The sequence below is a fragment of the Berghia stephanieae genome, chromosome 4 (assembly GCF_034508935.2).
Source record: "Berghia stephanieae isolate SIO BIC M18660-M18661 chromosome 4, UCSD_Bste_1.3, whole genome shotgun sequence".
Taxonomy (NCBI): Eukaryota; Metazoa; Mollusca; class Gastropoda; order Nudibranchia; family Aeolidiidae; genus Berghia; species Berghia stephanieae.
In genome coordinates this window covers 87,940,336-87,952,835 of record NC_088363.1, presented here as the reverse complement: position 1 = coordinate 87,952,835, position 12,500 = coordinate 87,940,336, and the positions used below count along the sequence as shown (strand labels likewise).

At 37.3% G+C, this 12,500-nt stretch overlaps 2 protein-coding genes and 1 long non-coding RNA gene across 3 annotated transcripts in view; 1 reads left to right on the top strand and 2 right to left on the bottom strand.

Annotated features, from left to right (window-relative positions):
* The window catches only part of LOC144971491 (salivary alpha-glucosidase-like), a 20,315-nt gene extending 16,892 nt beyond the window's left edge, over nucleotides 1–3,423 (bottom strand). Inside the window, exons 1-2 of the mRNA XM_078912451.1 lie at nucleotides 3,190–3,423; nucleotides 172–295 (exon numbers count right to left, since the gene is read on the bottom strand). Of these exons, the coding sequence (XP_078768577.1) occupies nucleotides 172–283 (112 nt within the window). The 5' untranslated portion in view covers nucleotides 284–295; nucleotides 3,190–3,423. The remainder of the gene's footprint in view (nucleotides 1–171; nucleotides 296–3,189) is intronic.
* A 2,259-nt stretch (nucleotides 3,424–5,682) lies between these two features.
* The window catches only part of LOC144971490 (uncharacterized), a 21,824-nt gene continuing 15,006 nt past the window's right edge, over nucleotides 5,683–12,500 (top strand). Inside the window, exons 1-2 of the long non-coding RNA XR_013645143.1 lie at nucleotides 5,683–5,908; nucleotides 10,256–10,865. This is a non-coding gene — a long non-coding RNA (uncharacterized LOC144971490). The remainder of the gene's footprint in view (nucleotides 5,909–10,255; nucleotides 10,866–12,500) is intronic.
* Nucleotides 8,902–12,500, bottom strand: part of LOC144971489 (salivary alpha-glucosidase-like) — a 20,857-nt gene continuing 17,258 nt past the window's right edge. The window contains exons 10-11 of the mRNA XM_078912449.1: nucleotides 11,910–12,024; nucleotides 8,902–9,938 (exon numbers count right to left, since the gene is read on the bottom strand). Coding sequence (XP_078768575.1) covers nucleotides 9,691–9,938; nucleotides 11,910–12,024 — 363 coding nt within the window. The 3' untranslated portion in view covers nucleotides 8,902–9,690. The remainder of the gene's footprint in view (nucleotides 9,939–11,909; nucleotides 12,025–12,500) is intronic.

The following is a 12,500-nucleotide window of genomic DNA, read 5'->3' as shown; positions in this document are numbered from 1 at the left end:
AAGTAAGTCAATATTTTACACCCGGTGGTCAATTTTGTATAGTTTGGTCTCAGTGTCGTATAGAGAAAAAAAATCCTCCTTCTTTATATTCTTATATATTGTAATAAATTCAAAAATAGTATAAAATTTAGTAAAATCCAAATCAATATTCTTGGTTTCTATAAATCTTACCAGGTAAATCTCCGACACCATTTCCAGTGGAGTCTTGAAAAGATCTTGGATAAATCTGGTAGATAATGGTTTTCTGCCACCAGTCTAGGCTGTCTGGAATTGATGCCTGCATTACCGACGTATTCTGACAAAACATGGTTTTTAAAATTATGACCGACAAATTTTTACTTCAAGTATCCATCGATTAAGGCTAACGGGCCATAGAACTACACGCTACATGCTACACGCTGCATGCTACACGTTTTAAACGTGTATAGAAAAGTGAAACTTCGTTGTCTCTCTTATGCGGGGCCATACAACTCACTACACGCTACACGGGACTCGTTACATGCTACACGCGTGTAGAAAGAAATGGGCATGCTCATACTTGATTGAAATGGTAAGGACAAGGCCGCTTCTCTGGGAGTTCTTCATCAGGATTCTCAAGAAGATGACGGAATGTACGCTGGAACTCTTCTCGTGATTCTCTGAGAAGGAAATGTTCTCGGCACCATATGCTTTGTCTCTTTCGTTTTCTTCTCTTCGTAACAAAAGCAAAATCAGAACATCTTCTTCGTCGGAAGAATTCATCTTCGGAGAAAATAAAACAAAATCCCGCTGTCTCTGGCAAAATATGAAGCATGTAGCATGATAGTGTGAAGTTATATGGCCTAGGGTATGAAACGTGTAGCGTGTAGCATGTTGCGTGTAGCATATAGTTCTATTGTCCGTCAGCTTTAGAGAATACTCCAACGCTAACGACATTGTCAAAATATCTGTACCATAACGATTATAATCTTAATTATGATTAAGGATGACAGATAAGAAGGTGAATTTGTTCTTAGTTGTAGAAAGCTCCAACCTTGAATATCCACTTATGAGATAGCGGCACACCACAATGTGGACATTGTCGTATATCGAAGTAATAACCATAAGTGATTTGCTTTCAACAGAATTGATCAGTAAGATTGTTAGTATTTTTGGAATATGATAGGACATGGCTCTTATTTCTGATTATGAGTCTGCTTTATCTGCATTTGAATTGAACTAGCCTATCAGTTGTGGTTAAAAAATTATAGATAGTGTGCGCTTGGCTAAGAAGGCCATTTTACCAAATTTGGCCAGAAAACTTGTCCTTCAAATGTTGATCAAATAAAATGACCCTCATCGTGTCAAAAACTCTCAAACCTGAGACTTCCTTGCGGTTTTAAGTTTGAGAGTTTTAGTTAAGATGCAGTCTCAGATTTTATAGTTTTTGACAAGATGAGGATCAAATTATTCGATTGATATTTGAAGAACGAGTTTTCTGGCCAAAATTTAATTATTATTCACAGAGTACAGAAGAGTTGAAGAGATGCAAACATTAAGAACACCGTGGGATTGAGATCCATTTATATCGTTCTATGTGTATTCACACAACCAATGACCAGTACAATGTTGTAGTAGTAATAATGATAATAATAATAATAATAATAATAATAATAATAATAATAATAATAATAATAATAATAATAATAATAATAATAATAATAATAATAATAATAATAATAATAATAATAATAATAATAATAATAATAATAATAATAATAATAATATAGTATAGTGCAGTGGAATGCTAGTACAGGGGCTATAATACAGTATGATAATATTTATCATGTGTGGCCAACTTTCATGACCTGCCCAGTTTATTTGGACATTTTTCACTCTCTGATTTTAGCTAGTTTTTGTCTTATTGTGAGGATAGTTTTAATGTGGTGGATAGCGACATTTTGGTTGACAGTTCAATTGATTCTACTATCAGAGGTAGATCATGCTGGCGGTGGTGATGGCAACAACGTAAGTGATGCTGGTAGTTTAGGGAGGGTAGTAGTACTGGTGCTGCTGAAAATTATGGTGATGCTGTCGTCGGGACTAATACTTATGACTTATTCGGAAAAAAACGACAGTGGGCGTCAATAACACAGTGAGGTTAAATGATCGGGAACACCACATTGTGAATTTAAAGTATATTATAATTATTTTATGTCCTTCAATCTTCATTTGATAATGACTGATGTCAATGACTCTCTACTATATTATTAGAACAACTATATTCATGGCACCACCATTTAAAACCTATAATAATCGCCATCTTCAAACTTACTCATAATGAAGTATATTATGTTTAAGTAATCATACCACAATTTTTAAGCAAATAATCGATGTGGAACATTTCGCAGTAATTAAATTAAAAATTACGTATGCCAATCACTGGTACTCAGTCGACCCACTCTACAAAACTAAACTATGTGTTATAATAATCACATGACCTGGCAATCTTTACAGTTAATGGAGTTGTGGTTAGAATTTACAATTCTTTTTATTCTATATCTGTGGCTATTTCATATGACATGTATCAGTGAGAAAATGAGGAAAAGAACAATGGTAGGTCACTTATTACGTTTGTTCGCCGGCAGTGACTTCAACCTCGCTGACCCCTGGTCTGGCACTGTGCGGCGTGATGAATCACGCAGGTAGCATGGAAACTAAAAGGAACGATATAATGTGGTTAAACGAACAGCCGTGTGAGGAACAGGCGCTGACGCCCATTGGTCAAAACTGGCCAATAGCCCTAGTCTTTTTTTTATCGCACTATTTACAAGATATGACATCATCATCATCTTCATCATCATCATCATCATCATCATCATCATCATCATCATCATCCTCACCATCATCATCATCAACCGAATCAATATGATGAAGAAGAAGAAGAAGAAGAAGAAGGAGGAGGAGGAGGAGGAGGAGGAGGAGGAGGAGGAGGAGGATGAGGAGGAGGAAGTGGGTGAGAACGTGGAGGAAGGAGAAGGAGAAGTAAATGAAGGAGGAAAAGGAGGAGTAAAGGAAGGACTAAAAGGAGGATGAAAGGAGGAAGAGGAGGAAAGGAGGAAGAGGAGGAAAGGAGGAGGAGGAGGAGGAGGAGGACGTGGAGGGCACGGAGCACAAGTCGACAATTAAAATTTACGACTTAATTAAACAATTAATCATAACAATCCTTACCGAATTGACCGATAACTGGATTTTAGTGAATAATAAACTTTGAGAACATTGAATTCCTGTTGAATTCACTGTAGATAGTTATAATATGTAATTTTAACAATTGTGTTCTTGTGAGGAGGTTATCCGAGACAAAACTGAATTTCAATGAAGAATCGAAGTTGGGTGCGAGCTCGATTCCAAAGCTACACTTTACGATGTAATGTGTTGCAAAGAATGAAAAATAATGGGTTAGGTAAGGTCGGTAGTTCACGCCGCTAAACAGGGTTGCTAGTTTGGCCTCCTGGTGGCCAAATTTGAGAAATTTGGCCTTTTCCCAACCCATTTGGCCTCCCAAAATTTGGTTTGGCCACTTGGCCTCCTGTGACTTACTTTTTGGCCTCCTCTAACTTTCCCCATTATATCGTTTTACTTTGGTACCGGTAAAACTTAGTTTATTTGGCTTCCGGAAAGCCTCACCGGCAATCTAAATTTCTAAATGCAACATGTGCTATCACCAGAGATTGCATTTGCTAATGCTTCTAAATATAGAATATCTGCTATTACGCAATCGCGTGGGTGCAAGGTTGCGTGGGTGGCATGAGCATCTGTCGAGACAACAAGAAGGTTAGTATTAGGTCAAGGTCTATACAAAGACAAGACCGAAAATTGGACGATGACGATGACGTTATGATGCCACCACCAATCAAATCTCTAGTCTGTCGTCACCACCGAATCTTTGTTGATCGGTGTTGTCTTTTGCTGAAGTAGATCTAGATAAGTATAGATCTAGAATCTAGTTTAGATTTCGATCAACACTGCATATTAAATGGATTTCACTGTTTTATTTCGGCGGAATATCTAATCTAGATTATTCGTGGATGATATTAAGACTTTATTTTGTGATGTGGTTAAGAATTGATTCGAATGCCCTCAGTCAATTTGCTCTTGACTTGTTGTGACTTCACCATGTGCGTGTGACTTAATCAGTGGTTCTGTATGCCAGGCTTATAAAAGAAATGCTACAGGACAAGATCAATCGATTATTGTTTGAATTTGTTACACCTGTGGTACACGAGTTCGAACGAGTAAATGCCATGTTTCAGACAAGTTCTGCGGACCCCCATACCCTCATGATGGAGATAGACATGTTTTATAAAAGCTTGAAACGACGCCTGTACAATGAAGATGGCAGTAAAAAAACTGTAGAGGAGAGTGACCTGGGCTGTAAATTTGAAACATCGTGTGAAGATTACATAGAAAATGTTGAGCAACAGCAAATTGACATCGAAAAGCAGAAAATCGTAAACACAAAAATACGTTGTCACAACATGCTTGAAGCAGCTTTGCAACAGGTTGAAAAGAGACTGCCTCCTTCCATGAATATTTTTGCGGGATTGAGCTATTTGAGTCCAAAGATCATCTTAAGCCAAACCGACAGAGTGAAATTTAAGGATCTTCCATTCCAACATTTAATGGGCGATGTAAACTTGCTCGAGCAGCAATACCGCAAAATCATCTTCAAGGACTGGAATGATGAGCCAGTATTCAAGGACGGATTGCCAACAGCAGACACTGTTAAATTCTGGGAAGGAGTGATCAAAGCAAATGGATTCCAGGAACTCGCAGTTTATGCGTTGAATTGCCTTATCACACCAATCAGCAATGCAAGCATCGAGAGAGTATTCTCAGTAGTGAATGCCACCAAAACCAAACCCCGGAATAGGCTCAATGTACACTCTTTGGACTCGATTATCCGCGTAAAGGCCCATCTATTTTTCAAAAAGCAATGTTGTGTGGATTTCCAAGTTACGAAAGAAATGATTGATTTGTTTACAGCTGCCATGTACAACCAGAACGAAGAGTGTTCTTCGGGATCGAGCACATTTACTGGTAGTAGTGAAGAAAATTCAGAGGCCGCAATAATGGATTCTTGGTTCGTTGAAACGAGCCTGTTGAATTCATTTTAATTTGTAAAAAGGTTACTTTTGTTGAGGAGTTCTCCAGGTGTGTAGACCTCTAGAATGAACTTTTATTTCCATCGTGATAATTCGGTTGTATGTGACATTTTCTCTGAGTCTCAAGTCAATTATTCGTTATTTTTTCGTTGCGCTGATGACAACTTAGGAATGTGACCTATGATGTTGTTTAAGTTTAAAAGGAACAATTCAACGATATCAAATGTACAGAATCTAGTGACAAATTGCAATGGTGAAATGGTGTTTTGATTAAGGTGAGTACAGCGAGTCTTCCTTTAAATTAATTTTCTTTTTTCTTCTTTAAAAATGGGGGAAATAAATTGTTTAACAAATCTAAAGAGTTTTCGCGAGGCTAAGGAGGGTTTGGTGGTATTTGGCCTCCTGTCGAGGAATCTGGCCTCCTGCTGTAGCTAGTTTGGCCTCTTACTCAAAAATGATCTGGCAACCCTGCCGCTAAACAACGAAGAGAGTTCACTTGCTTAAAATGACTGCCGAATATAAACAGTGAGAGCGTGCTCTTGTTGTGTGTTGACACATCTGGACCAATAAACGCAAACGCGTTCCCAGTCCGAGATTAGATCGATTCAACGGATCTCTAAACAAAATCAAAGTTCACACATGAGTGCCAGTTTTCCGATTCATGCCGGAATTCCGGTTTCGTGACATCTCGAAGTCAAAGTCTCCGGTTTCAGGGAGTACCTCTGGTACTCTCTGTCTCTCTCTCTCTCTGTTCTTTGGCTTCCCTAGAGAGAGACAACTGCACTGTGAGTATTTCACAATGTTTTATAAGTTGGTTTCAAAATCAAATTGATTTCCTCATTGTGTCAATACGTTTGCTGCGTAATCATTTAATAATGGTATAAAAACGGTGATGAAATATGAGTAAAGTTTAGGCCGCATTTTCAGTAGGAACATTTTCAGGTTTGGCAAAGTGTCGTTTTAGTTTCAGGTTTCAGCACTTCTTCCTGCTGTCACCCTTGAGTCCACACCCTGTTGTTCACTTGCATTTTGTTTGTAATGATAAAAAAAGGAATATTACAAACCATTTTCATAAACTTCGCGCTTTGTGGTATAAATCTTAGTACATTTCTGGATGAAGTTTCGCAGAAGTCAGAAGTTTCAACTCTTCAACCGCCTTTGGCCGCCTTAGCTTTTGATTATTTATTTGCAGTAAAATAATCACAATAATAATAATAACATAATAACAAATATTGTATTATGATGTATCATTCTTTTATTTTCAATTTATCCGCAGGCCTTTGGTTCTTTTAAAATCATATTTTACAAAATATCGTTATATTAAAAGACTAAAACTACCATTCCTGATGTCGTCGTCATGATAATAGTAGCGTAGTAGTAGTAGTAGTAGTAGTAGTAGTAGTAGTAGTAGTAGTAGTAGTAGATGTGGTAGTAGTAGTAGTAGTAGTAGTAGTAGTAGTAGTAGTAGTAGTAGTAGTAGTAGTAGTAGTAGTAGTAGTAACTAATAGTACTAGAATCATAGAAGAAGGAATAGTAGTGGTATAAATAGTAGTAGTGGTCGTAGTAGTAGTAGTAGTAGTAGTAGTAGTAGTAGTAGTAGTAGTAGTAGTAGTGGTACTACTACTAGTAGTATCTCTCTCCATTCCTCCTCTATTTTTAACTGGGGATTCCTCGGAAACGTATCACAAAACGTCATAGAAATGTGTTACTTTTCCAGCTGCGCATGCGTCATACGAAGTGGCACAGAAATAATCATATCTATTTCTTCTTCGTGTTTGTTTTGATCGTTTTTTTTTTGTTGTTTTTTGTTTTGTTTTTGCCCCACAAATAAAAATGGTGTGAGACAAGTTTAAGGGTGTAAAAATGGTTTGAGAATGTGTTGTGTGTGTAATGTTTTTAGTAAATATAAATAACGATGGCACTTAAATGATTCTTATCAACGGTGTAGCATTGTTCTAAGTAGAGAGCGGTGAGCGCTGCCTGAAGCATGGGGTCCCGAAAATACTAACGAAAGAGTGAAGATGGATAGGAATCGGTGGAAACAATACAGACAATGGGCGTTTCGGGTACAAACCCTTCGTCGGCACAACAATAAACAAATAAACGTTGAAAACAAATAAGAAGAAATTGCATCGTCTGTACTCAACGATGGTTGGAGTGTGAACGAATCGTTAGCGTGGTGTGATAGAAATGATGAGGCCAGTGAGAGACGTGAAGTTTCTAGAAAAAAAATAATGCAGTATAAATTGCATCGTCTGTACTCAACGATGGTTGGAGTGTGAACGAATCGTTAGCGTGGCGTGATAGAAATGATGAGGCCAGTGAGAGACGTGAAATTTCTAGATAGCCTAATAATGGACGATAAAAGACATAATAGAAATGTAATAGTAGTTGTAGTAGTAGTAGTAGTAGTAGTAGTAGTAGTAGTAGTAGTAGTGGTGATGGTAGTAGTAGTAGTAGTAGTAGTAGTAGTAGTAGTAGTAGTAGTAGTAGTAGTAGTAGTAGTAGTATAGTAGTAGTAGTAGTCGTAGTAGTAGTAGTTGTAGTAGTAGTAGTAGTAGTAGTAGTAGTAGTAGTTAGTAGTAGTAGTAGTAGTAGTGGTGATGGTAGTAGTAGTAGTAGTAGTAGTAGTAGTAGTAGTAGTAGTAGTAGTAGTAGTAGTAGTAGTAGTAGTAGTAAGTTACTATGAAATAGTATGTGTACCTGGAAAGTGTTTGGAATGGACAAGATGAGCAGTGTATGTGCGATTGTTGAATCTTCGAGAAAATTAAGTAAAATAAAACAAAACAAAAAAAATAAAAATAAATAAATAAATAAATAAATAAAAATAAAATCAAAAATTGTCGGGTTGCCTTGTTCTAATCTCATTACAATTACTCCCACCACATATTATGATTTTTGAAATTTAGTCCCAGACTACGATATTTACACCTGCTAAATCGCGGGTGTAAATTTCACCCGTTTAGTCCCTCGTTTAGTCTTAGACTTCGCGTAGTCCGGCTTCATGAATACCTTACTACGCCTTTTAGTCAGAGACTACCGATATAGTCTCAGACTATCCTCGTAGTCCCGCTCCATGAATCAGAGCCATCTCTTCTTCTTCTAGGTTCCATGCCTGGTCCAGGCTTCGGATACTGCATGAATTATCTCTCTCCATTCCTCCCTGTCTCTTGCTTTTTCAAACAGCTCTTGGATTGTTAGGTTGGTGAAGCCCTTCAGTTGGTCTATGAGTGTTTTTCTTTGTCTCCCCCGGGCGCGTTTTCCACAACTTGCCAGGTATTCATTCTTATCTTTCCTTACTATGTGTCCGAAAAAGGATAGTTGTCGATCCACTATTAAGGGCATTAGTTTCCTTTGTTGGTATGTTTGTTTTAGCACTTCTTCGTTCGTTTTGTGTGCAGTATACGATATTCTCTGCATCCTTCTCAAGCACCACATTTCAAAAGCTTCAATGTTCTTTTGTGTTTCTGCATTTGTAGTCCAGCTTTCGCATCCGTATAACAAGATTGGCCACACGTAGCACTTCAAGACTCGGAATCTAATCCCGAACGACATCTGTTTGTTTTTCAAAATGTTTCCCAGGTCCATAAAGGCCTGTTTGGCTTGAGTTATTCTTGCTCGTATGTCTCGGTTACATCTTCCATCTGTTGTCACTATTGAACCTAGGTATTTAAAACTTTCTACGTTGGTAAGTTGCTCGCCGTGAATCGTTATATTGCAGGTGTTGTTGTTTTCGGGGTTTTTCTGTATTACCATGCATTCCCATGATTCCCAGGTCTCTAGGACAAGTGAAATTACTCTTCAAACAGAGTTAATTTATACTATTCTTGCAGGAAATTATAATTCCATATATGACCTAAGCTGCGTAGAATTTTCTTCCTACATTGCAAAAACAATGCAGGAGGATACATATAAGGCAAGAATCTGGGAGTGGGTTGGTTTCTTGGTACAAAACATTCTGTTTGCTATACCTTGTTACGTAGTAATGAATCAATAAAACTATGTGGCTACGTGGTCTAGTGGTATGACACTCGCTTTCGGATTGGAAGGTCCTGGGTTCGAGCCTTGCGCTCGGCGCATAGTTGAGTCATTGGAAAAGACTCTTTTTCTCTCACCGTACTGAGGTGTAAAATGAGTTTCTGGCCGTTAACAGCGTTGTCTTTGTCCGAAAAATTGTAATATTGCCTAACAGGCGTCATGTCCCGTCCTATATGTTAAATGTTGCTGTTGACTAGGGACCCCTTGTAAAGCGCTCTGAGCACATTTAGTGGATATTGCGCTATATAAAGCTCAAAATGACAATCAATTCACTGGTGAGAACCATATCTGGTATAGATAGTTCGAAGATGACGTCACTCAGGTCTTTGTTATTGTTTTTTTTTGCTAACAGCGTTTATGAGTAATGCTCACTCAACTGTGTTAACCCGACTATAAACGTTCATGGATACACAGTTTTGTGTGTTGGTCAGTAATACTTCCGGATGGCAATGTTATGAGCTTCTTAGACAAGCGCATATTATCTATATCAAAAAGATCTAGAATATTCCCTGTAATCGGAATGAGACTGCTACTCTAGCTGGATAACCAAACAGTCACCCGGTTTTAGAACTACTTGATCTAAAACTACGCGTTGGTCAGTTGAGAAAGAAGAGTCCACGTGACATCCAGCTGCCTTGACCAGTCCACGACTAGCTTTTATCACGGGGTTTCCACTCAAGGAACCTTCTTGCGCTGAAAATTCGTCTGTGCCGAAATTCATCACCACAAGGTATCGACTTGATGAGGATTTGTCCTCACGGACGTATGAAAAGATATCTGGTCGAGAATGAAATTAATTGAATAATGAAAATAGGATGAATAAATGAACAGGAAATACACGAATGAGTAAATATTGTAGTCACAACGTTTGAGTTTAGATATGCACTGCTTCTGCAGAATTGTTTCTCATCTAATTGTTTTGTTGGAGATTTTTGGAGGAGTGCTCAACCATCTTCTGGTAATATTGCTTAGATCATTTCCGCTTTTTCCTTTTTTGTTGCGGTTTTATGAATCTTGATTGGGGCTTTTTATTGAAAACCATTTGTTTGGCTCAATGAATGATGAAGTGTGTCTTTTTCTTTTGTTTCGTGCAGCCATTTTGGGATGTGTTACACTCTCTTAACAGGAGTAACATTTCTAGAAGTGGAGGAATACGGCGGAGTTTGCAGATGACTTTGCCCTGATATCATCCAACTTTGAGCCTCTCCAATCAAAAACACCACGTCTGAAACAGAATGCAAGTCGAATCCGGCTAAAGATAAACAGAAAGAAATGCAAGTGCATGACAATCAACTAAGAAAGGACAGTGTCACACGTGAAATAACGAAACGGTTATAACACCCATGTGGCGACTGGATTGACACCGTCGTCTACTATCTAAAGGTCGCTATTTGACACGCAATTACCTCTCTAAGTGAGGGCTACAGATTCCCACACATAGGCGCAAAAAAAAACAAAACAAAAAACAAACACCATAAAAAAAACCCCTAATCGCTCACATTGGAAAAATTAGGCTTTCGACATCTAGAAGACACGCCCACCACCACCTATCTTCAAAACAAAGACCCATGAGAGTGGAACCCCCACGTCGGTGAACATTATAAAATACGCACCTTACAACGAGACATTCTCTTCCACAAAAATACTTTCACCAGGAAGGACGTGTTTTATCCTATTCAGTGGTGTGATATCCATTAATAAGGGGTGAGTTGAAAACACTGATTAATTTTCTTAACATTTCTTTCTGATCTGATCTACAAACCATATCAACAACCTATTCTGCATACTTTTACCCCTCTATACCTATGATGTTGATATGCATGTCATCATTATGACTTGGTTACATATAATTTGATCATACTTTACAATAGCATGGTTTAGCTAGTTTTGTTTATCTCGTGCTGTCTGGTAATTCTTGAGGCCGAAGTACCTATAATTTGTTTACTTCATGCTATATGGGCGTTAGCATTATAATTACTTAACATATTCATGAATCTACACTTCTATCGTTCACGTAGTAGACTATTTTACTGAATAATATTAGGCCTGTTAAGCCCTTTGTATCATTTGAACATGTTATTAGGGCTGGCTTTAGACCCTATCGCTACCCCTGTCTGAGGCAGACAGCCAAGGAAGTTTAACACGGATAAATCTGACGATCTGTTTATTATTATCATATCAAACCAGATTTCAATCCCTTCCTACTTTTGACATGGGAGGAGCAGTCCAACCTCACACCTTTGCACCAAACGGCTAAGCACCTCAGCTGCCATTGTAAAACGGGCATATGGGTCAATCAAAAGCTACATTTACCGACTAAGATAATCATTTGTAAATAATTTCGATAGAAAACGTGGCGAACAACCTTGACCACATCAGCCAAGATACAAACTTTTGTCAGTCGCTGTCTTCGGCAAATCCTCAAGTTAACATGTTTTGACAAGGTGCCAAACACTGACTTCTGGACAAAAACAAATCAAGGGCAAATTAATGTCTAGGTCAGACGCAGAAAGTGGCCATACTCTTAGGAAAGATTCCTGTAACACTCCCAAGAAGGTTTTTAATGGAACCTGCTGGGGAAAGAGTAAACATGGTCGTCCAAAACAGACCTGAAGGAGGAGCCTTCACCAAGATTTGTGCATCTCCAAGCTTACCTGGAGTGAGGCAAAGATCTGTGCCAAGAACAGAAGAAGATGGAAGAGCCAAGAGGCTTAAGTCAAGGCAAGTCATTTTTGATAGAATGATCACCTTTGTTAGTGAATGCATACTCCAGCGATCCAAAGGTGAAAGCAGGATCTTTCCTCAATCGCGCCAACAATTTGTAAAGTTTCAAAGGACTTGTTTTCTCACATGCAGCCTGTGTCTAAAAAATAAGAAAAATAATAGAATCACAAAAGATTGAGAATGTTTAACTGTTCGATTTAAAGTTTATAGTATTTAGTCCTCTCATTATGTTAATTGTCTTATTATCAATAATAGAATAAAAATTTGAAAACGATGTATATCAAAACTGCATGATAATAATAATAATAATAATAATAATAATAATAATAATAATAATAATAATAATAATAATAATAATAATAATAATAATAATAATAATAATAATAATAATAATAATAATAATAATAATAATAATAATAATAATAATAATAATACTACTACTACTACTAATAATAATAATAATAATAATAATAATAATAATAATAATAATAATAATAATAATAATAATAACAATAATAATAATGAAGGTGGTGTTCATGGTGATGATGATGGTGATGATGATGATAATAATATCAATAATAATAATAATAATAATAATAATAATAATAATAATAA